This window comes from Saimiri boliviensis, chromosome 1, assembly GCF_048565385.1.
Source record: "Saimiri boliviensis isolate mSaiBol1 chromosome 1, mSaiBol1.pri, whole genome shotgun sequence".
Taxonomy (NCBI): domain Eukaryota; kingdom Metazoa; phylum Chordata; class Mammalia; order Primates; family Cebidae; genus Saimiri; species Saimiri boliviensis.
In genome coordinates, this window is record NC_133449.1 from 151,758,919 (window position 1) to 151,786,689 (window position 27,771).

General features: G+C 57.4%; 1 protein-coding gene across 2 annotated transcripts in view; it reads left to right on the forward strand.

Annotated features, from left to right (window-relative positions):
• ELFN1 (extracellular leucine rich repeat and fibronectin type III domain containing 1) overlaps positions 1-26,215 on the forward strand; it is an 82,005-nt gene extending 55,790 nt beyond the window's left edge. For both annotated transcript variants that reach the window (XM_074406813.1, XM_039468839.2), the window contains exon 3: positions 22,623-26,215. In XM_074406813.1, the coding sequence (XP_074262914.1) occupies positions 22,916-25,408 (2,493 nt within the window). In that variant the 5' untranslated portion in view covers positions 22,623-22,915 and the 3' untranslated portion in view covers positions 25,409-26,215. The remainder of the gene's footprint in view (positions 1-22,622) is intronic.
• Positions 26,216-27,771: the final 1,556 nt, after the last annotated feature.

Sequence of the window (27,771 nt, forward strand, 5' to 3'; positions counted from 1 at the left end):
GGGTGGGCATGGTGCCTCACGCCTGTAATCCCAGCACTTTGGGAGGCCAAGGTGGGCAGATCACATGAGGTCAGGAGTTCAAGACCAGTCTGACCAACATGGTGAAACCCCATTTCTACTAAAAATGCAAAATTAGCCAGGTATGGTGGTGGGCGCCTGTGATCCCAGCTACTCAGGAGGCTGAGGCAGGAGGATTGCTTGAACCTGGGTGTTGGAGGTTGCAGTGAGCCAAGATCATGCCCCTGCACTCCAGCCTGGGAGACAGGAGTGAACCTCTTATCTCAAAAACTTTTGTTTTCTTGGTAGTCAAATATACATAAAGTTCACCACCTTATGAATTTTTAGCCTGCAGTTCAGTTCAGTGGTGTTCAGTGTATTCACAGAAGCGTTGTGCGACAGATCTCTACAACCTTATGGTGACACACTTTTTACTCTTTGACCATATTTGTATGAAGGCCTATGTAATATGCTTTGGCAAGCTCTGAAGCTTTAGATATGGGGTGTGATCCAGCAGGTGTCTTGGACAGCTTGCTTATTGACTGGGAAGCGTATTTGTGAGTGGGATCCACTCTGTGCACATGGCTTTGTGGTTCCTTTTTCACTACTGCATAGTACTCCACCAGGCCCATGACTCACAAGGTTCTAGTCCACTCTCTCGTGGACATCTGGTGTCCATCCTGTCACCATTATAAACAATGGCGTTATGAACATCTTTGGGCGGCTCCCCCAGCTTCTCCAGGGCTATGCCCACGCCTGGGGCATGTGCTGTTGGGCCGAGAGCACCTTTGCCTTGAACAGAGGCTGCCTCGTTGTTTCTCACGCTGCATACTGGGTCCCACTCTCATTGTCAGGCGTGGAGAAGTCTCTGCGAGAATGAGCGGAGGCCACGTGCAGGGCCTGCCCTGGTGGGGGAGCTTCCTGGCGTAGGCAGCTCTGTAAGCCACAGTGCACCTGATGCCCCTTCCCTCAGCCAGACCCCTGTCTTCTCACACTTTTCTTGGATGAACTGATGTTGTGTCCCCTCCCATTGGGGTCCCTTATTCACCTGGGGACCCGTTAGCCACATGGGATGTGGTTAGTTGCAGGGGCTCTGGGGCCAGGCTGCCTTGGCTTGAGCCCCGGACCCACCACGTAGTTGCCATGGGAACTCAGGCGAGTTCATTAACATGTCTGTGCCTCATCTGTAAAATGGAAATAACAGCACCGATGACAAAGTGTTACCATAAGTATCCAACATGTTAACATATGCAGAGTTTCTAGTATAGTGTCTGGTGCTTGGGGTGTCAGCGTGAGCTTGTTTTTTTAGAGACGGAGTTTTGCTCTTATCGTCCTGGCTGGAGTGCAGTGGTGCAATCTCGGCTCATTGCAACCTCCACCTCCCAGATTCAAGTGATTCTCCTGCCTCAGCCTCCCGAGGCAGCTGGGATCACAGGCACCCGCCACCACGCCTGGCTAATTTTTATAATTTTAGTAGAGACGTGTTTTCGCCATGTTGGCCAGGCTGGTCTTGAACTCCAGACCTCAGGTGATCTGCCCTCCTTGGCCTCTCAAAGTGCATGTGCACAGCCTGCATGAGCTTTTATGATCTCCCTAGAGGTCTGGAACCAAACCCTTTGTCATGGCTAAGCAGTGCTGGACAGAACCAGATCACCTCCTCTATTCTACCTAACATACCTCTATTAAGTCAGCCCGTGTTGCCTTCTCCGGTGGTCTCGTTTATGCTGGAATTTGCTCTTGGTCTTTCTGTTCCCTGAGGTGATATGTGGCCCTGCCTCCTTGCTAGCTGGCTTCATGGGTGTGAGTTTTGCCCGGTGTGACTTGTGGAGATGAATTTGACCCTTAGGAGGGAAGGCTTGGGTCTTGGTCCTGGCCCTCCTGCAAACTCTCAAATTTCATCCAAACTGCTGTTCACAGGCAGAACTGGGTGAAGACAGAGCTCGGGACCCCCAAACGGACTCCCTTTGGGGAACCCCGGCCCTTTGAGGGACTCAAGCATAAGTGATCACAGAGCACAGCCTTCCCGGAGGCCAGGCTCCCATGAACATGACTTCCCCAGGGCCTGTCACAGGGGCCGGGTGTGTCTCACTTGATTCTTCTTGGTGGACCCGCAGGTTCACAGCCACCACTGCTCCTTCCTCCAGATCAGGGTCACCTGTGCCTCACACCCACCTCCCCTCCGGCCCCTCCCGCACCCCTTTTGGTCTACATCAGCCTCTTTACCAAGTTCCGAGGGCATCGTCACCTTCGTCTCCTTACCTCACAGTGGACACTGCGCCTGCCCCAACAGGTGCCAGCCCCCTCCCCACCATGCCAGGCGAGGCCCCTGTGGGGAGGGGCGCAGCTCAGGAGGCAGAACAAGGTGTCACATCCCAGCCCTGCACCCCAGAGGACCTCACCCTGCACCCTAGAGGGCCCAGCCCTGTACCCCAGAGGGCAGTTCTGTCCCTGAGTAAGGCTGGGCTGAGGATCAGAGGGGTCTCCCAGAAGTAGGGCAGAGGCCGGGATTAGGGAGTGGAAGCAAGTGACCTTGACACCCCAAAACCGAGTGGGTGCAGGCAGTTTGGCCGGCAGCAGGGGCCTGGCACTGTGTTTAGGGAAGAAGGAACCCAGGGAATAGGCTAATGACTCCCAGAGGGAGGCTGCCCGGACAGAATCCGCCCACAGCTGTGGCCCGCAGGGGCTCCTGGCAGCTGGTGGGGGCCTTGGTGCGTGAGGAGGAGAAAAAGAGATGGTGGGACGGGACGGGGCTCGGCGAGGCCAGTGACAGGCGTGTGTCTGCAGGTCGGTGCAGCTAGACAGAGGGAGGGTGGCAGGCACGGGGGAGCGTGGCGTGAGCAGAATGCAGGCCTCCCTCCCGGGCCAGGCTGCGGTCTCATTGACGAAGTCACTCCTGAAAGGGCACGCTCGCGCCCCAGCTGGGTGCTTTCCAGCGGTGTCAGCTTCACCGAAAATGGAGTGTCCTCTGGCTGCCCCAGCTGTTGGACGCTTGCCTGCAATGAAGCAGCGGTGAGAGGCTTGTGTGTGCAACACATGTGTGCGTGTCTGTGTGTGCGTGTCGGGAAAGGGCGGGGAGGGGCCAGGGTAGACCCGTGACTGGAGGGTCAGAGGCTGAGAACACACCCATACATGCGCACACACTCATGCACACACACAGTACACGTTCACACAAAAGTCACACTCAGACACACACAATTCACACTCGCACAAAAATCACACATAAAATGCACACACAGAAATACACACATACAAAACTCAATACACACTTGCACAAAAATCACACACACAAATACACTCCCACGAAAACCGCACACACAATTCCACACAATCACACACAATCCACACAGAAATCACACACATACACACACACAAAAATCACACAAATACTTGCACAAAAATCGCTCACAAATACACAAAAATCATACACACAATACACACTTGCCCAAAAAACACACAATACACTCCCTCACGGAAATCACACTGACACTCAGGGAAATACACCCTTGCACAGAAATTACACTCACATACAAATACATACACAAAAATCACACACACATGGATACACACTCGCACAAAAATCACACACAAATACACACTCCCAATCACACACACAATACACATGCACAAAAATCACATAATATGCACAAAAATCAATACACACGCACAAAAATCACACACACAAATACACACTCCCACGCAATCACACACTATACACGCTCATACAAAATCACACACAGACACACACACACTGTTCTCTCCCAGGTCCTAGCAGGTCTCCGGCTGGAGAATGCAGGACTCCCAGGTCCTCACCCTCCACGGGCCTGACCCCTCCTTGTGCCGTGGCCACCGCACCCAAGCTCTGTCCTGGCCACTGTGCTGGGATGGGGACGGGGTCACTGGGCACCCAGGCCGAGAGCCGCAGCCCTGCCTGCACAGGGCCTCTCCAAACTGTCTCTTCTTCCTCACCTTGGCCCTTTGAAGCCTAAATGAGAAGATCTATTTATAGCAGTCAGCATATGGACCCCGCCGAATGTGCCCGCTCAGACATACGCTGGCGGCACGCACAACCCGACACCGCGCCAAGTCCCTCCCCAGGGCCCAGCTGGCCCAGCTTCCCCGAGGCCTTGGGCCTGCCTGCCCATGCTCTCCAGGGTCCCTGGATCCCCTGGGGTGAAGTGGCAGCTGCAGAGGGGACCCAGGCCTCCAGGGAGAGCTAGCCAGCCACTCACTTCCAGCCTAGGCTCTGTCCAGGGAAGGTCCCCGAGTCCCTTCCCTCTCGCCTGCTCACCTGGGTACAGGCAGGTGGGTAGATAGGAGGTGACAGCCAGAGGCAGGGTGAGGGTGTCACCCCAAGAAGAGGGGATGGGTCATCATTCCAGCCTCAGGTGGGACATGAGCTCAGCTGTTAGTAGGGCCCAAAGGCTGGGATACCCTCTCCGCCAGAACTCTCCCCTGCATACCCCAGGTTCTTCCACGGGGGACCCATGTCTGCTGAGACAGGAGCCAGGCTGGGTTCTTCCCATGGGTCCTTGTATTTAGTCCTCCCAGAGTCATTTTACAGATGAAAAGATTGAACCCCAGAGTGGATGGGTCACTTGCCCAGGGGCACACAGCAACAAGCCACAAGATTGCTGTCTAGCATGGGGTTGGGCTGTAGGATTCCATCACTGTTGGTCTCTTCAGAGCCTCTGTGATCTATGCAGACAGCAACCCTGTTCCATCCATCCTGGTTCCCCACCCCCAAGCACTCAATAAATACTGAGTGAATGAATGATTGCAGGAATGAAGGATGAATGGGAATGGGAAGAGGGTGGAGATGGCAGGTGTGAATCCCCGAGCTTTAGCCAGGCCTCTCCACCATGCAGCCTTGCTCTTCTCCCTGGGGTAGCTAGAAATGATGAGACAAAGTCTTCTATTCTGGAGGGGGTGTGTCCTGAGGCTTTTATCCTGGTGGGGTTATCTCCTGAAGCTTAGATTTTTCCAGGGGCTAGGAAACTAGGGCGGAATCCCCCCTTTTCTCTCTTCCATAGGAGCAGGGAGGGGAGCTAAGTCTTGGAACTTTAAGTAGTGGGATGACCCTATGGTCAGTCCTGGGCTGCCCCGGAGGAGTGGCCCCAGGCTGTTCCCCAGCCCCACTCAAGGGGCTTCCTTTCGTTTCCTCATTCAACTTGAGGCCTCCACTCCCCTCCCAGAATCTGTCTGCCTGGAAGCTTTGGCCTTTTCCAGTAGTCTTTTTGGTCACCCAGGGTGGTGTGCAGTGGTGCGATCATGGCTCACTGCAGCTTCCGCCTCCTGGGCCCAAGGAATCCTCCCGCCTCAGCCTCCTGAGCAGCTGAGACTACAGGCATGTGTCACCATGCCCAGTGGATTTATTTTTTGCAGAGATGGGGTCTTGCTTTGCTGCCGGGGCTGGTCTTGAACTCCTGGATTCAAGCAGTCCTCCCACCTTGCCTTCCCAAAGCCCTCGGATTATAGGTGTGAGCCGCTGTGCCTCACCTCCACTAGTCCTTATTTCCAGCCTGTTGGACTTGTGAACGCCCAGGGAATGGGCCTTCTCTCCACCCTGTGTGCAGGGGAGGGGTTTGAGAGAGGCCGAGAGGTCCAAGCACCGCCCTTTGTAGGGGCCGTATTCCGTCCAGAGCCATTGAGAGGCTGGGCTGGACTGGAGTCCCAGGCCTTCCTGCTCCGCCCAGGGACCTCTCTTTCTGCCTCTCCTGCTCTAGGTTGTGAGGACAGGTGAGAGCAGGAGGTCTCCCCCAGGACCCGGGAGTGGCCTCTGCTCCTCAACCCCTCCCACCACACTAGCCCCGTGGAGGGAGCCCAGCCACTGCCCACTCCCTTCCCAGAGGCTCACTGACTAACCACGGGCAGCCTCTTTCAGACCAACCCCATTCTTCAGCCTTTCAGCTGTAATTAATGTTTGCTGTATTATTAGAGAGATTCTTGATAGGGTCCGAGACACGGAGGGTTTGCAGAGCTCGCTGGGCCAGCGGAAGCCAGCTGCCAACAGGCACTCAGTCCTCCTCACTCAGGGTCCCGGCCACCTTCCCTCCCAGAAAGCCACTGCCCCAGTGCTCAGGGTGCCCTGGTTTGGGGGCAGCTCCTGGGCTTTGTTCACCACCCCCATCTTTCATTCTGTCCCCACAAATCCCACCGACGGCTTTGCAGACCACTTCACAGCCCCGGCAGCACGGAGCATGTGCGTTTTCTCACGTCCCCGCTCTGGGAACCCACAGGGTGATAATCAGTATTCTCAGTTTTCAGAAGAGAGAAAACAGAGGCTGGGAAAGATCCAGTGTTTTGTGAGCATTGGAAACAGAGTGTGAGGATCCAGCCCCACCTGGGTTCAGCTCCTGTCAGGAAGGGGGTTTTCACACCAGCTCCTCCGTATGCCCAGCGTGTTCACAAACACCACCACATCTCACTCGCATGACGGTCCTGTTAGCAGCTATCAATGGCCCCATTTGTCAGAAAGGTAAATCAAGGCTCAGAGGTTAAGGACATTCTGCAAATCACCCAGCTGGGGAGGGGCTGGCTGCTCAGGAGGCAAACTCAGCTAAAAATCCAGCTCTGGCTAGGCGTGGTGGCTCACGCCTATAATCCCAACACTTTGGGAGGCCAGGGCAGGGGGAACATGAGATCAAGAGATCAAGACCATCCTGGCCAACATAGTGAAACCCCATCTCTACTAAAATACAAAAATTAGCTGGCCATGGTGGCACACACATGTAGTCCCAGCTACTCGGGAGGCTGAGGCAGGGGAATTGCTTGAAGCCAGGAGGCGGAGTACAGTGAGCTGAGATTGCGCCACTGCACTCCAGCCTGGAACCTGGTGAAAGAGTGAGATGCTGTCTCAAAAAATAAAAAAGTTCAGCTCCTCCTGCCCTGTGGAACTGGTGCTGCCAACCTCCCCTGGCCCTCATACCACACAGAGCCCCTCTGCTCAACTCACCGCCAGGAGTGCTCCAATCCTTCCTTCCTACCCACCCTCCCTCCGTCCCTCCCTCCCTTTCTTCTTACCCATCCTCTGTCCCTCCCTCCCTCCCTTCCAGTTCTTCTCTTTCTTCCTTTCTCCCTTTCTCTCTTTCTGACAGAGTCTTGCTCTGTCACCCAGGCTGGAGTGCAACAGTACAGTCTCAACTCACTGCAACCTCCACATCCCGGGTTCAAGCAATTCTCCTGCTTCAGCCTCCCGAGTAGCTGGGACTACAGGTGCCTGCCACCATAACCAGCTAAATGTTTTTGTTTGTTTGTTTGTTTGTTTAGTAGAGACAGGTTTCACTGTATTTGCCAGGATGGTCTCGATCTCCTGACCTTGTGACCCGCCTGCCTCAGCCTCCCAAAGTGCTGGGATTACAGGCGTGAGCCACTGTGCCCAGCAGGAGCCCTCCAATTTGCCAGTGAATTCTTAGAGCCAGATCTCAGCCCCCTGTGGTGGATGGGGAAAGTGAGTGTGGAGGGAGCCTGGGCTCCCCACCCGCTCCTTCTTACTTGAAGACTTGGGTTTGGCATGAGTCCGTGATCTGCGCTGCCTGACCAAGTCCCAGCCCCCAGGAGCTCAGTGCAGCCTTCTTTTGCTCAGATTTCTTGGGTCAGGCACTGGGAAGGGCTCAGCGGGGTGGTTCACCTCTGCTCAGCCTGGGCTCCTTCACTCCCAAGCCAGTGCCACAGCCCTGATCTCTCTGTCTCAGTGGGACCACAGCCCCAGGTGTTGAGAAAGTTGCTTTTCTCAAAAGTAACTGGAGCAGCCAGTCTGGCTGGGACCTGTGCCCAGGACAGAAACAGCTTTGCTTCTACCAGCGCCATTGGTCAAGGCTATCTCAGGCCAGCCCAGGTTCAGGGGTGCTGAGCTAGACCCTGTGTCTCAGCAGGGGATATCAAGGTCTCTGCAGACTGCAGGTGGGAGGTAGAGACGCAGCCGTCTTTTGCAGACAGGGTCTGCCCTGCCTTGACCCCCTTTACTTTCCTGCCTGTGTGCCTTTTCTCCTGCGTTAGAATGGCTGTCCCAAGGGGGCTGAGATTACGGTTTGCTTGTTTTGTATTCTCTGTGCCCTCCCCTCCCTAATGCCTACTGGGATATCCATCTGTCAGTTGGATGCCTTGGCACATAGACCCAGGAGGTGGACAGGGTGGTCTCAGAGGCCCAGCCTCCCGGGCAGGCAGCTGGGGCCTCCCTCCAAGGCCCTTGGCAGCCTCAGACACCAGCCCCTGCCAGGCGCCATCTCTGAATCTGCCACATCAGACACCTTCCAGGCTGTCGTGAGCACTCCCAGAGGAGGCCTCTCTGTCGTTTACCCTACTTTGAGCTGACCCTGAATCATGAAAATCTGGAAAGCACAGAAGACAAGTCAGGGGTGACATTTCCCTTGAGAAAATGATCATTTGCTTTACAAAGCAGTGCGTGGCATTTGCCCTCAGTACTTCCTGGAACACATCCATTGGGGAGGGGGCCTAAGCCCACAAAGCCGGGGGGCTTCCAGCTCGAGCAGCGTTTGATGATCCAGAGAAGGAAGCCAGGACAGCCTCAAACCCCAAACCAGCCAAGACCCCGCAGGAAATGAAACCCCACCTTGATCTCACTCAAGAATACTAGATCAAAGCCTCAAAGACACTCAAGGAAATCCAGTTCCACAGAATACTGCAGAGATAAGAATCTGCCATGATTAATGTAGAATTTATACAAAGAATTCAAAGTTGGCTTAATATTAGATTAATCTATTAATAAACTACACAACGTCACAGGTCAGCTGTAATGCACATTCATAATGATGAAAGGTGTTTGATAACATCCAGTACCAGTTTCGGATTTTAAAATAACTGCTGGAAATAGAACCAGAAACACACTTCTTTATCGAAGTCAAGAATCTGTCTCAGTTCAACGGACAGAGTCATTCTAGGTGATGAGATTTTTTAATGATTCCCGTTCAGAAACTTTTATTAAAAAACAGCAATGCTTTCATCATTGTGCAGAAATTCTGGACATAGCAATAAGACATGAAACAGAATTAAATGGGATGTCTACAGGGAAGAATTGTAATTATTTGCTGACAATATGATTCAAGACCTTAGAAACCCAAGAGAACCAACTGAAAAAAAATGACTTAATATAAAAATTTAATACAAAAGTGCTGGGCTGGAAATCAAACAAACATATACAAATCAATAATTTTCCTCTGTACTAACAACAGCTAATCGAGACACATAATTAAATAAATGGTCCCCACTTACAGTGGCACCAATAAAATAACAACAAAACCCTCACAATTCCCAGGAATTAATTGACAAGAGAAATTAAGGATCATTATGAAAAACCCTATAAAGTTATCCTGAGACATATCAAAGTAGACAAGAATGGTGAGATGTGCCATGTTGCAATATTACCCGAAAATTATTCCAGAATTAATTTATAGGCTTAAACGCAATCCCGTCAACGGGTTGGTGGTGTGTTTTAGAAAGTGAGATAAAAATCTTTCTGAAAGTTCACCTGAATGAATACTCAAATGACAAGAGTAAAGAAATGCAGAAAAGGGAGAATGATAAAGGAAGTCTTTCCTGCCAGATATGGAAGTTTATGACAGAGTTGTGATGATTGAAATTGTGCTGAAATTGGCAAAAGGAGAGGGGAGGTGTTATCAATAGGAGAAATGGTCCCACACAGAGGCCTCATGAGAGGGTGACCGTATGACAATTTATTGCCCCAAATAGGATACTTTTAGAGTGACAAGGGGATATATTCATCATTTTACCAGGAAATAGACTTGCAGTGCCCATCCCAGGAAAACCATAACATATGGTTGTCTTCCTTTATTTGTTTATATATTTTTTTGAGACAGAGTCTTGCTGTGTTGCCCAGGCTGGAGTGCAGTGGTGTGATATCAGCTCACTGCAACCTCTGCCTCTTGGGTTCAAGTGATTCTCCTGCCTCAGCCTCCCAGCAGCTGGAATTACAGTCCCCCGCCACCACACCCAGCCTAATTTGTGCATTTTTAGTAGAGACAGGGTTTTGCCATGTTGGCCGAGCTGGTCTCAAACTCCTGAGCTCAGGTGATCGGCCCACCTCGGCCTCCCAAAATGCTGGCGTGAGCCGGGGCGCCCAGCCTGGTTGCCTCCCTTTATAGGCAGCTATAGAGTTAATATCTCCCTGGATTCATTCAGCATGCATTTCCTGCTCATTGCCTGGAAAGGACTACTGCCCCCACCCCACCCCCCCGCCCCACCCAGCTCCTACCCTACCTGCCCTGAGCTTTCGGTGCAGAATGTGGACTCTAGGTGGAGAGAGACGGGAATCAGATCCCGGCAGCACAGGGTCACAAAGGAGCAAGTGCAGGCAGCTATGATTACAGACGGTAGGTTCCAGCCCCCATCTGGGCTCTGAAAACAGAAGCCCAGTGAGTTGGGGAACACTGGGTGGTGGGAGGGACTCATGTCCCACACAGAGGAAACAGCGTGTCAGCAAAAAGTCAAGAAGCCCAGGCCCATCACAGCCTTATAGGACAAAATAAGAGGTGACAGACAGCAAGGACCCTCACTGGTCAGCAGTCCCTGCTTGAGACAGGGTCTCATTCTATCACCAGGCTTGAATGCAGTGGTACAGTCTCTGCTCACTGCAACCTCAACCTCCCTGGTTCAAGCAGTTCTCCTGCCTCAGCTCCCGAGTAGCTGGGACTACAGGTGCGCATCACCATGCCCAGCTAATTTTGTTTGTATTTTTCGTAGAGACGGGGTTTCACCATGTTGGCCAGGATGGTCTCAATCTCCTGGCCTTGTGATCTGCCCACCTCAGCCTCCCAAAGTGCTGGGATTATAGGCGTGAGCCACCGTGCCCAGCCCTGATCAGCTTTAAGTGCGGACTCCCTCCAGGGCACTGGGGAGCCACACAAGGTTGCAGGGGGTAGGAGGAGAGGCTGGAGATACCCCAGCCCAGGTGGAGATGGAGCACCAGAAATCAACCCGAGTGAACAGATTACTCAACAGAGTGTCAGGGCAATTTGTTGGCTATTTGGGGGAAGGGAGAAAATCAATTCTGAACCTTCTTTACACCAGAGAAATAGTTTCCAGGTAATTGACAGTTAAATGTAAGAATCCAAACAGTAAAGAGGTTGGCAGACAGAGGTGGATGTCCCGGCTCAGGATGGCGTGAGTTCCCTGAGCCGCAGAGCGGTGGAAGCCATGTCAGTGGGGAGAAATTTGCCCCCACAGAGCTGCTGACATGCAAGTCAGCAAGTCAAAAGCCAGCATCTCCAGGCTGTGGCACTGGCTTTGTCTGCAGAAACCTCTTTCCTGGGAGGTGAGCTCAGGCCACAGGGGGGACAGTGCTGAACAGAAGCTTCGAAGAAAGGCCGTGTGATGAAGTTGAGAAATGCCATATTTTTATTTTCTTTGTTTTTGAGATAGAGTCTTACTTTGTCACCAGGCTGGAGTGCAGTGTTGCCATCTCAGCTAACTGTAACCTCTAGCTCCTGGGTTCAAGCGATTCTTGTGCCTCAGCCTCCCAAGTACTGGGATTACAGGTGCCTGCTACCACACCCGGCTAACTTTTTTTTGTACTTTTAGTAGAGATGAGGGGGTTTTCACCATGTTGGCCAGGCTGGTCTCGAACCCCTGGCCTCCAGTGATCCGCCCGCCTCGGCCTCCCAAAATGCTGGGACTGCAGGCGTGAGCCACCACACTCAGCCCACATTTTTATTTTCACAGCTCAGCCAGATTCAGCTGCGGCTACTTGGCAGCCGGAACACCAGTCCCCAGGACACACAGCAGACGACAGGTAGCCTGGAGGAGTGGAAATGGTGTGAACGTGTGGCCGGGGAAGCCTCCTGGGAGGAGTGACAGGTCTCAGGGGTACTGATGGGCAGGGAAATAGCAAATGCCTTCCCTGTCATCTTGAGGCACGAGGTGCCCTGGGCAGTAGGATAGTAATGGCCTCGTGATGTTGTGTCAGCATCCTTGGGGCTGTGATAGAACTTTCTAGTAACAGACAGGAGATGGCACCACTTCCGACTGTGGAGACATCCTGGTCACCGTGCTGGGCCACTTCCTGCCTAGGGCGGCCCCAACCCAGATCTGCCCCAGCCCATCTTCCGTGGATGATACCTCATAGGCTAGACTTTGCGTGGTCATTTATCTCCTTTATTAATTTAACGTTTGAGGGCTAACTGCTCATTTCTAACCTTCAAAACCATACCCCAAATCTCCAGCACAATTGATAGCCACCAGGAAATCCACACAGATTCAGTCATCATGGTAATGGTGCTGTGAGGCGGGACCGGTGCATGCGAAGGCCTGGCCTGGCGAATGGGCTTGCCGACAGCCCACAGGCCTACGCACCTGTGCCTGGGAGAGGGGAACCAGGCCTCAGCGACCCCCGCCCCCCACCAAAGGGTCTTTCCAGAGTCTTAGGAGGCAGTCCTATTCTACTACCAGGCTGGGATCCAAGCTCAGAACAGGGATAGAATCTGCAAGCTTGCGATCACCAGAAAGGCTTTTCCAGAATTCAGGGGCCCCTGGAGGTCAGGGTACTACTAGGTAGAGCAGAACCAACACCTCTCTGCCTTTAGTCTCAAACCTGCCATCCCTGAAAGCAACTGAAGAGATTCAGGTCAGACTAAAGATAGAACTTCCCACTGCCAGGGTTATGAGGGTGTGATGGAGAAAGTGCCAGGCATCCTTGGACACCTAGACCCTTGCCTGGCGTAAGCAATGCGCTTTCTGAGAGCGGCGGGAGGCGGCCCAGTGTTCCTGGAGCGGGTCACGTCATCCTTCCTCTCCCGGGGCCAGCCAGCCACCCACACCCCACATCCCTGCCAGCGCCGGAGCGGGGAACCATTGCAAAGTGATTTCTCCCTCCAGCGGCGCCATACATCATGTTTTTTAATTTAAAAGATGCCCCGTGGAAGCATAACAGACCATTAAATGTTTGGGTCGCTAATTAACTCCAGAGCAGCCTGGGGCTGCGGGCCGGAGGTAGGGCGGCAAAATAAGCCTGGCACATCCCAGAGGGTAGCACTCAGGGCCCCAGCTGCAGCCCTGAGCCCTCCCCGCTCTGGTTGGGGGGAGGCAGAGGGGACCAGGCACCCCCCTTCCCCACCTACCGTGGCCAGGGCCTTGGGGACGGGCTGCCTCACCCAGCCCTGCGCTCCCACTCCGGGGCCTGCCTCTGCACATTCTGGGGTGGGGCAGAAATCTGCATTTTTACTGTGTTTTATTTTGGAGACAGGATCTCACTCTGTCACCCTAGCTGGAACACAGTGGCACAATCACAGCTCACCACAGCCTCGACTTCCTGAGCCCGAGGGATCCTTCTGCCTCAGCCTCCCAAATAGCTGGGACCACAGGTGCACACTACCACACCCAACTAATTTTTTAAAATTTTTTTGTCAAGATGGGGTCTCACCATGTTGCCCAGGCTGGTTTCGAACTCCTGGGCTTAGGCCATCCTCCTGCCTCAGCCTCCCAAGTTGCTGGGGTGACAGGTGTGAGCCACCAAGCCTGCTCTGGGAATCTGCATTTTTAAGCAGCAGCACAGTGGGTGCTGCTGCCTTCCTGGGCCTTACTGTGGGGGAGTCTCAACTTCCTGGCTGGACTTTCCCACATTGAGCCTCTGTTTCCCCATCTGTCCAACTGAGGTAATAGTAACCTTTGCCTCCCTGAACCCGGGAGAGGGGCTTTGCCTGCAGGAGGCATGGCACACAGGTGGACTGTGGAGGAAACAGTTTTCCTCTGTTGCAGACTCGGGGTGTTCCTGTTCTGGGGGGAAGGAGGAGCCCTGAGGCTTCCATGAGTCTTGTGGATGGCCCAAAGGTCACACAGCAAGGTGGTGAGGCACTCGGCAGGGTCCCCACGGCCTCTCGACCTTCCCCAGCGCTCACTGAGTCCTTGCGGGGCGGGGACGTGGTGCAGGCTGTGGTCTCCTACTCCCCAGCCTGGCCTCCTGGAGGGCAAAGCTGAGGTCAGGGACCTGCCGGACCCAACCCTGCGGCCATGTCCCCGGGATCCAGCCCCACTGAGTCTGCCCTCCCAGCCCCGGCCTTACCTGCAGCCTGTGCCAGCGCCCCCCTGAATAATAGGATGGGAGCAGGGAACGGAAGAGAGGGACGGGTATGGGGGCCATGAAGAAGCCCCCAGATCTGGCGATAGCCCTCAGTGGGCCCCTCTGTGTAGGTTCCAGGGCCGGAAAATGCTGGGATTGCAGGCCTGGGCATGCATGAAGGAAAACCCACATGCATCCAGCGTGCGGCTCTGTCTCCCACACTACCTTGCACTGACCTCTTCTCCCCTACCGAGGAGGAAGTGAGTGTCTACTGGGCACCCTCCTGTACCCAGCGTCATGCCCCAGGAGCCTTAAGTAACTGGTGATGCATCCCCAACACACCCCTGGGAGCCAGACACCATGATGGTCTGTGTTTGACAGATGAGGGGACTGAGGCTAAGAGAGGTTAAGTGGCATGCCCAAGGTCACACAGCAGGTGCAGGGCAGAGCTGACACTTCTCCTGGCCCATCATGGTTCTGTGCCCCCTCACGCAGCAGGTGGACTGGCGGGCCCTGCACCTGCTCCTAGCTGGGCCAGGTCACCATGGCAGGCCTTGTGGTTCCAGGCCTGACCGCCCTGAGATGCCCATCAGTCCCCCATGGGCTCTGCGGCAGAGCCCAGGGAGACAGGTCCTGGCAAGAGCCAAGCTGCAGAGGCAGGCAGACGCTCGCAGTAAACATGATCTGTTGGCAAAACATTGGAACGATGAAAAGTTATCGATCTATAGCTTTCCACCCATCTCCCCGCCTGCCCCTCGTGCCTGGCCCTCCGCCATTTCCCCCTGGAGCTGGAAAGTTCGCTCCATCAGCAGAATCCGTCCAATCTGGCCCTGGCCCCAGACCAGCCCTGGCCTCTCGTCTGGTTTCCATGATCGAGGAGAGGAGCAATATTTTTAGACAGATGCACGCCCGTCCCAGCACGGCTGCTGTGATTATGCAAATCCAGTCGTAAGAAGTTTAAAAGCCTGGAACCACCATATTTCTTGATTTCATTAGTGATGACACAGGCTGCGGAAGGAACTCGGTGCCCGCCTCACACACACAGTCCCTACCGTCCCCTGGGTGACAGGGGTGCTCTCTGCAGGGGCAGTGTGTGTGGCTGTGTGAGTGTGATTATGAGACGTCACGAGGACTCCAGCCAGGGAAACACCAGGCCCCAGACACAATCTCAAGAGTCTTGGGGGTGCCTGGTTCGACGATTTCATGTTAGGATGGGGGAAACTGAGCCTGGAGACAGGAATTGGAGATGACCTGGGACTCTGGCTCTGGCCGGATGCCTGGCCTCTCCTGCTTTGGCCAGTTCTCCCAGCAGCTCCAGTACTCAGAGGGGAGAGGATCTCCCAGGATTGGGTTCTCAGGGAGCAATGCCACACTCTCTCCTCCCTCCCACCCCTTCTGAGCAGAGAAGCCCAGGGAGCGGGGATGACCTGCTGGAAGCACAGGCTCCTGTCCCAGCCCTCAGGCCGCTCCACCTGGCCCTGCTACCCCTGCAGCCCCACCTCCCACCCGGCATTGCCCACCACTACCCTCACCCTGGGCACCCCACACTCCCTGGAGGGGCCTCCTGCCTTCATTCCTCAAACTGGGATACCTGTTACCCTCCTTCCCTAACAAACTCCTACTCATCCGCAGGGGCCCTTTGAGCAGCAGGTCCTGCCAAAGCCCTGCCTCGTTACCTGCCGGCCTGCACACCTCCCTAGCTCCGGCCAGGCCTCCTTTTTCCCTGCAGGCCCCACTCTGGTCTGTAAGCCCTTCAGGGGCCCCATGGCTCCTAAGTGTCCAGTGCCTGGCAACCCATCTTGAATGGACAGAGCAAGGTCAGGAGGCAGACACGGGCTCTCCTGCTCCAGTTCTCAGGGGCATTGCAGGCGGGAGACCAGCTGGCCCCCAGCCCTGAATCCCAGCAGATTCCCGCTGGAGTCTGGGTCTTCTCTGCTGCCCGAGGGGCTGGATCCCACCGTCGGATGCTGAGCCACTCCCTCCACCCATCTAGGAGAGAGTGCTGCTTCAGGAAGGTCAAGTGTGCCTAATACGCAATCCTTTTGAGTGTCCCCTCCACCTTCAACGCTCCCTGAAGTGGCCAGCTCGTTCCATCAGGGGCATTCCCGCTCACACCACCTCCCCGCAGCTCTGCCTTCTGTACCAGCTCCTGTTTGAACACCCCTGGTGACGGGGTACTCACTACCTATCACAGCTTGTTGGACAACTCTTTAACAGCTGGGTCCCAGGAGTGCTTCTGTTACCAGAGGCCACTGGTGGTTCCTGCCCTTTCTCACCCTCCAGATGGGTCCAGAGCTCAGCACATTTCCAGGGCCACCTGGCCTGAAGTCTGACCCCTTTCTCTGTTCTCCTGGCTTTCGTGTCTATACCCCAAACAGCACTTGCTGTGGATAGGATGTGCCAGCCGCCTCTTCCAGCTACCCCCAGGCCCTGGCTATGCAAGGCAGAGCTGTCCCAAGATGGAGGCCCAGGAGGCCTGGGCAGGGCAGATGTCCCCAAGACAGCTGAGGTCTCAGTGCAATGCATCCTGGGCGCTGAGCAGACTCGGCAGTGGCTATGAGTGAACACAGTGGTTCTGGGAGCCCATCTCCCCAACTAGCCCAGGGAACCTTGGCAGCTCCTTTCACTTGAGGGGCTTCCCACCTGGACCACGGAGAGCATGTGGTTCTGTGTCCCATGGCATGGTCTGTGCTGCTCTTGTGGCTGCCCAGGGTCGGGCACGTGGTTGGAGGCCTCTGTCCATCTGGGTGGGGGGTGTCAGACACTGAAGCTGGTGGGGATGTGCACTCCTGACCCTACCGGATATGTAGAATGTGACCGAATGTCCAGCCTTGGCTGCCAGACCAGATGAGAGCCAGCGGGGCATGACCCAAAGCTGAGATGCAGAACCCCCTGTGGGCACCTCATCTCCTTCCCAAGCAGGTAACAGCTCCTATAGGCTTGATCAAACATGAAAAGGATGGCCGGGCGTGGTGGCACACACCTGTAATCCCAGTGCTTTGGGAGGCTGAGGCAGGAGGATGGCTTGAGTCCAGGAGGTCAAGGCTGCGGTGAGCTATAATTGCACCACTGCACTCCAGCCTGGGCAACAGAGCGAGACCCATCCCTTTAAAAAAAAAAAAAAAAGGAAGCTAACGTTTGTAAGAAACCACCAGCCCCTTGGGGAGTTTTTACTCCCATTGGACAGAAGAGAAGACAGAGCTGACGTATCCCAGCCTGTGTGCAATGTGGCCTGAGTGTCCAGTTCTGGCCGCCGGGCACCGAGCCGGCCCTGGGATGCCACAGCAGTGACCAGGATGCATAGCTCCTGCTTTTGCGGCAGCAGCAGGAGCTCCACCATAAATTAAAAGTAAAGAACCAAGCAGAACATCAGGAAGAGAGAAGTGCCAGGATTTAAACTAGGTGGGGGGCTGAGAGTGAGCTCAGAGTGCAGAGCGGGGAGAGCTTCTGCGTCTTGGAGTGAATGACAGGAGGGAGCTGGAGCGTCCCAGGCACAGGGGCAGCTGGTGCAGGATCTTCAGCCAGGAAGGGGATGTGAGAAGGGGCAGAGGCCGATTGGTGGGCCCTGGAGATGGCGTTTGGAGGCCAGATTCTCCTCTCCGCACAGAGGACTGGATGTCCTTAGGGCTGCATGAGGATGGGGTGGCGGGCCCACCTTGGTAATTATCGAGGCTCCTTCCAGCCCTGGAGGGAGAGTGGATTGGGGGTGCCAGAAAATGAGGTGGAGCCGTGAGTGTTGTTGCTGCTGGAGGTGGGTTTGGGTGTTTGGGACCAGGGCAGTCATCGTGGGAGTGGAGTGATTCCGATGCTGCTGCAGGTGGAGTGGATGGTGCCACGGTTGGACCAGGTGTGGGGGGAGATGAGAGAGGAGTGTAGGGTGTGGCCTTGACTTTCAGTGGAAGAATGTGGTGAATGCTGAGGCACGGAGATGCCAGCTGGGGCAGGAGCTGGGAGCAGCCGCTTAGACGCTACAGGGAAGACTCTTCAAGTTGAGATAGATCGGGAGTCAGCCGCATGGAGACAAGACCACAGGGAACAAGACCCCCTGGGCGTGCTTAGGGGAGGAGGCAGTGAGGACACAGCCTGGCCTGGAACAGGTGGAGTCAGGCGGAAGGTGAAGGAGCCTGGACGGAGAGGGTGGCGGCTGGGACGCCAGAGCCAAAAGGGCTGCAGGAAGGAGCCGGCAGTTGTCCGTGCCAAGGGCTGCCGAGAGGCTGAGAATGACAAAAGTGGGCGCTGCCGGCTAGAGGTCACCGGTGACCTTGCTGAGAGTGGCTCAGAGGGCCCAAGGGGGGACGCTGGACTGGGCAGGGCTGAGGATGGAAGAGGAGGTGAGGGGGGATGGAAACCGCTGGCGATCCTTCCAAGAAAACCTGCCGCAATGAGGCAGAGGCCGGAGGGTATGCAGGTCAAGTTTGTTTGTTTCATGGAAGGTTCTGGAACTATGAGTTCCAATATAGTAACCACAACCCCGTTTCTGGCGCTCCAGAGCCACATGGGACCCATGGCCACCCTGTTGGATGGTGCAAGTACAGAACCTCTGTGCCATCCAAGAAAGCTACGTGGACTTTCTTGGTGTTACAGAGGGCTGGAGGTATCAGAGAGACCTGGGGGGGTGCCATTCCAGGGGGGCCATGGCCTCTGTGTCTCCCTGAGGCAAGAGGCCAGGCCCCATGAGCAGGTGCAGACAGGCTGAGCAGAAGGGGAGCGCCTTTCAGGCCGAGGAGGGGAGGCACATCCACACAAGGCCCTTGGTCTGAGGCTGCAGGTGTGCTGCGGAGGGCAGGGCTGGAGCCAGGTGTGCACAGGAGAGCGATGCCCGTGTAGGGTCTCTGCACCCGCTTTCCCTTCTGGCCAACACTCCTTTCTAGAAACGTTGTTTAATGAGGGGATCACTGGACGCGAGGTGCAGGGCAGGTGTGAATGTGGATCAGTGAGGGCATGGGCTTGGGGGGCATTGAGAATGACAGTGAGCGAGCCCAGCTGGAAAGGGCCTTGGGAAGGCATGTGCTTTACGCAGAACCTTCCTAGGTGGTTCCCTGTTTTCTGTGTCAGGGCCACAGCCTCTGCCCCTCGGGGCTCCCTGACCCAGGGCTGCCTCTCAACCCCTCCTAGTGCAGACAAGTTCAGCCTGTCCCCCCAGCCCCCAACAGGAGGCTGCACAGGGCTGACTCACAGTGTGACCTTGGACAAGTCCTTCTCTCTCTGGGTCTCAGTTTCCCTGCCATAAAGCGAGCTGCAGAATGAAAACTTTGGGGTCCCTCAGCCGGGTGTGGTGGCTCACACCTGTCATCCCAGCACTGTGGAAGGCTGAGACAGGTGGGTCATCTGAGGTCAGGAGTTCAAAACCAGCCTGACCAATATGGTGAAACACCATCTCTACTAAAAGTACAAAAATTAGCTGGGCGTGATGGCAGGCACCTGTAATCCCAGCTACTCGGAAGGCTGAGACAGGAGAATCACTTGAACCGAGGAGACGGAGGTTGCAGTAAGCTAAGATTGCGCCATTGCACTCCAGCCTGGGTGACAGAGCAAGACATGTTTCAAAAAACAACGGAAAAAGAAAATTTGGGGGACCCTCCAAAGCTGGAGCCACAGAGGAGGCAAAATCCATGCCTCCTAACAGGCAGCGGGCCCACCCTTTCTTGCTGGCAGGGTGCTGGCCACACCGGGGAGTCCTGCTCGCACGTCCCCAAAGATCTCCCTGCCCAGGAGACTTGGCAGCAAGGTCAGGCTGGGAGGGGGAGCAGGGGGAGGACTCCCCAAGCCTCTGCAGGACCCAGGCTCCCCCAGGTTGGACACTGGGCCGGGGACAGCCTGCCTCCCTCATCACACAGGCTGCCCAGCCCAGTGGAGCAGGGCTCAGAGCCAGGTGGAGAGGTGAGGCTGTGCTCCCAGCACCCCTCCCAAGGAGCCTGAAGCATAGATTCCTGGACTCACAATGGGGGGACTGGGACATGGTGGCAAAGAAAGGGCTGGCAGGGGAGGAACCAGGTGAGTGAGGAAGGGGGAGAAGGTCCGGCGCCCAGCCAAGCCCTGGCAGTGTTGGCCACCAGTGCCCACTTACAGCGTGTTTCCTGTGTACATGCAGCATGCCAGACATGCAGACCCCCATGCATGTGTGAACATGGGGAGGAAATCGGGGGGGCTCGGGGCTGCACCCGTGCCACCCACACCTGCCTCCACCCAGCCCCAGATGTACGAGGGCCCCAGGGCTGGCTGCCCAGACAGGGTGTCCTCAGTGACAGCTGCTCTGCCAAGTGCCCCAATGAGCATGGTCTGTGCACTCATGTACACAAATACCTGACTTGTGCACGCACACATGCAGATGGCCTGGCACACACACACGAGGGCTCACGGGTACCAAACACGTGTGTAGATGGACATGGCATACATGCGTCCACAACACACATGCACACAAGCACACACACACATGAACCCCATGTGCACGCAGCCCTCCAGCCCTCAGCTACTGGGCCCAGGAGAGCCTGGGCAGCCCGGGCTCCGAGCCTCCTCTCTGTGCCTGCGATAAGGGCTTTTAGGCCCCATAATCCTCCTTACCTTGACTTTGGGTTATTTTGAGCAAGAGATTAAAGGTGATTACGACTGGGGCTGAGGCACCACACCTCCTACACGCTTCCTGTGCGGCAGCTGGTCAGGCCCGCCCTTCCGGAGGCTGGGCACAGCCGGACGCCATCAGCCCCACACCGTCAGCCCCATGCCCTCGGCCCTCCCCCGACCAGCACGCACCTCTGCCTGATACCTGGGCCCCCAAGAGGCCTGGGAGAGCTAAATCCCAGCATTGGCACAGGTTGGGCACAGTGGAAGGATGGTGGGGAGATGTGGAGGGGCTGGCATGGGCGCGGGCAGGCAGGTGCACACCGCACACTGCGTGAAGGTGACCAAGACAGTGCTGACTCCCATGATGGTGGATTTCACATCCAATCAGACCACATGGGGACCCCATTTTCCCCAGCCAAGCTGCCCCCAGAGCCATTTCTGAGTGGGCCTAGTCAGATCCTGCCCAGCTGGGCTGGGCTGGGCGTCCCCTGGCCTCTCCAGGCCAAGCCCTGGGTTAGCTCCCTGGGGCCTACTAGGACCTCGCTGCAGGCCCCATGCCATCTGACTCTCCCTCTCTTTAAATCAGAAATAGACTCTTCTCCAGGAGCCGGAACAAAATTGTGCTTTATGAAGTTTCCAAAGAGAGGAAAAAACCCATTTCACATCATTATATTTTTTTTCTCTAATTTAAACCGCTTCAGTGCAGACTAGTTGCAAACGTCAATATCAGTGAAATACACCCAGCTGGCTGCCTGCCAGGCCACGGCATGGTGACAGAGGCCGGCTGTAAATCCACATATTAACAAGCAAACACACACCCATTTCTCTATCCTTCAGGGCAAACACAGGCTGCACATCAGGGGCTCCCCTGCCTCGAGGATGGTGGGGAGGGTGTCTGCTGGGGAGCAGGAGCCCAGCACCTCCAGCCCTGTCTGCAGGGTCCTTCCTGCCTGGGGCTCCCTCCCCTATGACTTGATTGCCACATCGTCTGTGTGCAGACTCAGGAGACACTAGGGAGACGGATGAGGCACCATCCTGCCTGGAGAAAATCAGGGTCTCGTGGAAGCAGAGGGATAAAGCAAAAGACTCCATACGGTGGTGGGGAGGATGGTGGGAGGGGCATCCAGCTCCCCAAGGGACCTCGGAGCAGTCCCTCTCCCAGCCTGGGGAGGATGTGCGGAGCCCGGGAATGCTCAGCAGAGCAACCGGCTCTCTTCCTTCCAGAAGGGAGGCAGCCACGCTCCACCAAGGTGAGATTCGGACAGTGCCAAGTCCAGTGCCAGGTAGACACCCTCACAGACCATCCAGCCAGCTCATTTGGGGAAACTGAGGCCCAGAAGGGGTACGGCATGCCGGGGACGCAGGGCAAGCAGGCTCAGACTGAGACCTGGCAGGTGCAAGTCCCCAGACAGGCCAGAATATCTCCCATTGTCTACCCCCTGGAGGGCTGGAGAGGAGCCCGCACCCTGGAAGGATTCTGGGGACTCCAGGCGGGTGTGCAGGGCAGCTCCTGCAGGCAACTCCTTGGGCATTGTGGCTGGGCCTCCCAGGAGCAGAAGAGCCAGGCGACAGGGACAGTGACCAGCAGGGACCTGTCCTTGGCCGCAGCCGGCCAGCCAGCAGGAGAAGCCCTGTCACTCCTCAGCCAAGTGACTTTAGGTTCCAGTCCCCTGCCTCAGTTTCCTCATCCAACCAGGGTTGCGCCGAGAGTGAAATGGGCTGCAGGGTTCTCAATTCTGGGCTATCAGTACCTTGGAGCCCAGCCGAGCAGGTAGTGCCTCATCCAGTTTGCAGATGAGGAAGCTGAGGCCGGGGAACCAAGGGGACCCCTCCACCGGAGGTTGGAGCATTTCCTCCATTATCCTGGCCCATCTCAGGAACTCCTAGGGGCTTCTGGGGAAGGGGCTTCTGTCCTCTTCTATGTTTTACAGAAGAGGCTCAGGGGGCTCAGCGGAGCAGGGACTCAGGCCGAGTTCAGAAGTCGCCGCTGTGAGATGCCAGATGTCCCCTGACCACTGCCTTCTCTTTTGTCTTGCAGCGGGAACGTCAGAGCAGGAGGAGCAAGTGGAGCCATCAGGATACCCAGGCCCATGGGGCAGGAGGCCCTGGTCACTGCAGGATTGGGGCAGAAGACAAGAGGTGGCCAGCGGTGAGGGAGGCACCCTCCCTCCCCGCGCTCGCGCCTCGCGGCCATGCGGTTTGGGACAGGACACCCCTGAGAGTGCAGGCACCTCCCTCTCCTACCCCTCTATCCCTTCAGGGGCCACCTCCTGGCCCCCCACCCGGTCCCCCTGGGCAGGCTGAGTGGGGGCTCCCTGCAGGGCGGTCCCGATGGCCGGGCTCAGGTGGGGCGTGCTGTGGGTGTGTGTGGCAGCCGCCACCCTGCTCAACGCAGGCGGCTTGGCCCGCGGGGACTGCTGGCTGATCGAGGGCGACAAGGGCTTCGTGTGGCTGGCCATCTGCAGCCAGAACCAGCCGCCCTACGAGGCCATCCCGCAGCAGATCAACAACACCATCGTGGACCTGCGGCTCAACGAGAATCGCATCCGCAGCGTGCAGTACGCCTCGCTCAGCCGCTTCGGCAACCTCACGTACCTCAACCTCACCAAGAACGAGATCGGCTACATCGAGGACGGCGCCTTCTCGGGCCAGTTCAACCTGCAGGTGCTGCAGCTGGGCTACAACCGGCTCCGCAACCTCACGGAGGGCATGCTGCGCGGCCTGAGCAAGCTGGAGTACCTGTACCTGCAGGCCAACCTCATCGAGGTGGTCATGGCCAGCAGCTTCTGGGAGTGCCCCAACATCGTCAACATCGACCTGTCCATGAACCGCATCCAGCAGCTCAACAGCGGCACCTTCGCCGGCCTGGCCAAGCTGTCGGTGTGTGAGCTCTACAGCAACCCCTTCTACTGCTCCTGCGAGCTGCTGGGCTTCCTGCGCTGGCTGGCCGCCTTCACCAACGCCACGCAGGCCTACGACCGGATGCAGTGTGAATCGCCACCCGTCTACTCCGGCTACTACCTCCTGGGCCAGGGCCGCCGCGGCCACCGTAGCATCCTCAGCAAACTGCAGTCAGTCTGCACCGAGGACTCGTACGCGGCCGAGGTGGTCGGGCCCCCCCGCCCGGCGCCGGGGCGCTCACAGCCGGGCCGCTCCCCGCCTCCCCCGCCTCCCCAGGAGCCCAGTGACGCGCCCTGCAGCGACGACGAGTGCTTCTCCGGGGACGGCACCACGCCACTGGTGGCCCTGCCCACGCTGGCCACGCAGGCTGAGGCCCGTCCCCTCATCAAGGTCAAGCAACTCACGCAGAACTCGGCCACCATCACCGTCCAGCTGCCCAGCCCTTTCCACCGGATGTACACCCTGGAGCATTTCAACAACAGCAAGTCCTCCACCGTGTCCAGGCTGACCAAGGCCCAGGAGGAGATTCGCCTTACCAACCTGTTCACGCTCACCAACTATACCTACTGCGTGGTGTCCACCAGCGCCGGGCTGCGTCACAACCACACCTGCCTCACCATCTGCCTGCCCCGGCTGCCCAGTCCACCCGGTCCGGTGCCCAGCCCCTCCACGGCCACCCACTACATCATGACCATCCTGGGCTGCCTCTTCGGCATGGTGCTGGTGCTGGGCGCCGTCTACTACTGTCTGCGCAGGCGGCGGCGCCAGGAGGAGAAGCACAAGAAGGCCGCCTCGGCGGCTGCGGCCGGGAGCCTGAAGAAGACCATCATTGAGCTCAAGTACGGGCCGGAGCTGGAGGCGCCCGGCCTGGCCCCGCTGTCCCAGGGCCCGCTGCTGGGCCCCGAGGCCGTGACGCGCATTCCCTACCTGCCGGCGGCTGGCGAGGTGGAGCCGTACAAGCTGGTGGAGAGTGCGGACACGCCCAAGGCCAGCAAGGGCAGCTACATGGAGGTGCGCACTGGGGACCCTCCGGACCGCAGGGACGGCGAGCTGGGCCGGCCGGGCCCCGACAGCCAGAGCTCGGTGGCCGAGATCTCCACCATCGCCAAGGAGGTGGACAAGGTCAACCAGATCATCAACAACTGCATCGATGCGCTCAAGTCCGAGGCCACCTCGTTCCAGGGCGTCAAGGCAGGGCCGGCTTCCGCCGCGGAGCCGCCACCGCTGGTGCTGCTGTCCGAGCCGCTGGCCGCCAAGCACGGCTTCCTGGCGCCCGCCTACAAGGACGCCTTCGGCCACAGCCTGCAGCGGCACCACAGCCTGGAGGCGGCCGGGCCCCCGCGCGCCGGCACCTTGTCGTCGGGCGGCTCCGCACGCAGTCCCCGCGCCTTCCGCGCCGAGGCCGTCGGGGTGCACAAGGGCGCGGCCGCCGAGGCCAAGTACATCGAGAAGAGCTCCCCCGCCGCGGCCGACGCCATCCTCACCGTGACGCCCGCGGCCGCCGCGCTCCGGGCCGAGGCCGAGAAGGGCCGCCAGTACGGCGAGCACCGGCACTCATACCCCGGCCCTCACCCGGCGGAGCCGCCCGCGCCCCCGGGGCCACCGCCGCCAGCCCACGAGGGTCTAGGGCGCAAGGCGTCCATCCTGGAGCCCCTGACCCGGTCACGGCCCCGCGACCTGGCCTACTCGCCGCTGTCCCCGCAGTACCACAGCCTGAGCTACTCCTCCAGCCCCGAGTACACCTGCCGCGCCTCCCAGAGCATCTGGGAGCGCTTCAGACTGAGCCGCCGGCGGCACAAGGAGGAAGAGGAGTTCATGGCGGCCGGCCACGCGCTGCGCAAGAAGGTTCAGTTCGCCAAAGATGAGGATCTGCACGACATCCTGGACTACTGGAAGGGCGTGTCGGCCCAGCACAAGTCCTGAGCCTCCCAACCCCTCTCCCCCAGACCCGCGACGCCCACTGGACCAAAAAGGATGCAGGATCCACCCAGAGACTCAGCACCAAACTCAACACACGCACAACACGACAGCAACTGTGAACGCCGGGGGTGGGGGGCCCTGCAGAGGCGAGGTGGGGGCGTGGGCAGGGACAGACCCGGGGGACACGTCCCCAGCTCATGTGGCCGCCCCGGGCAGCACATGTCCACACACACACACACACACACACACACACACACACACAAGGGACTTCGGAAAACTGTGTCTTAGGGATGGGGGTGGGGGTGGGGATTTTTTTTCATTATCTTTCCTCTTTTGAGTCTTCTCTGCCTTTTCCTCTCTTTCTTTTCTTCCTTTTTTAAAAAAAATATATATAATAAAAGACAAGTTCTTTTAAAAAGACGTAGAACACGGTCTGTGGGGGGTGTGGCCACCTGGGGCCCCTGGCGTGATCTCCTCCGTCCGTGGTTTTCTGTGGATTCTCTGTCCAGTCTGTCTCTTCGTTGCCGCCTCCGGAGTCCACCACAGAGGGGCGGAGTGAATGCCGGCGGCCGAGCGGCCTCCGGGACAGGTCCTGGCGCCCTGCTGGACTCAGGGTGGGTGGAGACTGTGCCTGTGGACGCCCGGGGTGGCCGGGAGGGCCGAGGGCGAGGAGGCGCATCCCCCCGCCCAGCCCCTGTGTACACTGTAGTCGTTCTATTGTACAGAAAAAAAAATATTTCTATATTTGCAATGTTTGCTGTAAAATGAGAAAGATAAAATGACTATGTCTACTTAAAAAAAAAATCTGCAAAGGAAAAAAACGTTTGTTTGTCCTGGGTTTTTACTGTGGGTTTCAGGGGAAGAGTTGAGGTTTCTTTCATGTCCCGTTTAGGGGGTGGTTTTGTTGATTTTGGTCTTGGGGAGGGGGCACACTGTGGTCTCAGTGAGAGTGTGGTGGGACCAGGGGGTGTGAGTGGAAGCCCTTGGGGAGGTGGGCAGCTCACACTGGACTAGAGCATGTCTGAGAGCCGGTGTGGACAGGACAGGCAGGAGCTGAGCTCACGTCGTGTGTGGGGCTGGGACACCCAGAGGCTCTTGAGTGAGGTTCCGGGTGAGCAGATGGTGTGTTTGCATGTGAGTGAGTGTGAGTGTGGGGTGGTTGGAGGGTGCATCTGTCTGAGGGTGGGTTCCCCTGCTGTGACCAGAGCCCTACGTGTAGGAAGTGCCCAGAGATCCCTGGTTCTGCAGGGGTCTCTCGGGATGCTGAGCCCGGAGCTAGACCCTGCACTGCAGCCCCCTCCACATGCATCTCATCCACCACCCCTTCTCCAGGCAGCCCGCCCTGGTGTGCGCCCCCGTTCTGAGTGAATGAGAGGCTGGAGTCCACGTGGGACCACCACCAGCTTGTTCAGCATCCCTGAGGGAGGATGGAGCGAGTCCCTGGCTTCCTGCTGCGGAGAGCAGGAGGTGCCCCTCATCCCACCTACAGGAGTCGGAGTGAAACGCTGAGGAAGACACTCCACTCCCAGGCCCTCGAATCCACCTGCCAGCTGAGCAGGGGTCTGTGCCCACCCCAGGGAAACGGTCCCCAGCCCTACATCCCAGAATTGCCTTTCTGATCAGGGAGAGGGCCTGCAGGGAAAGGAAACGCCTCGCCCTGGCACCCTCCCTCCCACTCGGCACCCCTGGGGTGGGACACCTGCCTGATGCCGGCACTGCCTGTCACCCCTCCCTGCCTACCTAGACACCCCCTCCCCTCTCTAAAGTCCCAGCTGCTGAGCCCCCAACCCGTTCCTCCATCAAGGGTAGACCCACCCCTAACCTGAACTCTGGCACAGACCCAGGGAGGCAGGAGGCTGCGGCTGGAGCCAAGTCCCAGAGGCAAGAGGAACCCAGGAGACTCCAGGACAGGGACCGGAGGGATGGAAGCCGGGCTCCAGGCTCTGACAGGTCCCCAAGAAAGGACCCAGGCTCAGCCTGACCCAGTGGGGGACAAAGAGGGAGGGAGGAAGGGCCAGTGGGGGGTGGGAGCAGAGGCAGCCTCTGCTTGCATGCCCTTGGTGACGGGAAGCTCACCCCTCTCCTCTGTAGTTGTCTCCAGCTTTTGGGACCTTCCTTAGATGGAGGAGAAGCCTGGGGCCACAGAACTGAGGGCTCATCTGTCCCCTCCAGGTTAGTCAGCCCTGTCCTGCCGCCTGCACCCAGGTCAAGGGTTCTGGGAGTGTGAGGCCTGCTCTGGGGGTGTATGCCCTGGTGGGTTCCATGGGTGCCCTGTGACTCATCCCTCCAAAGGGGGCCATTGCCCAGGATGCTGCGCCACCTGCTCTTCCCTGTTTAACCCAAGGTTTCTGGCCAGGCCGGGACTC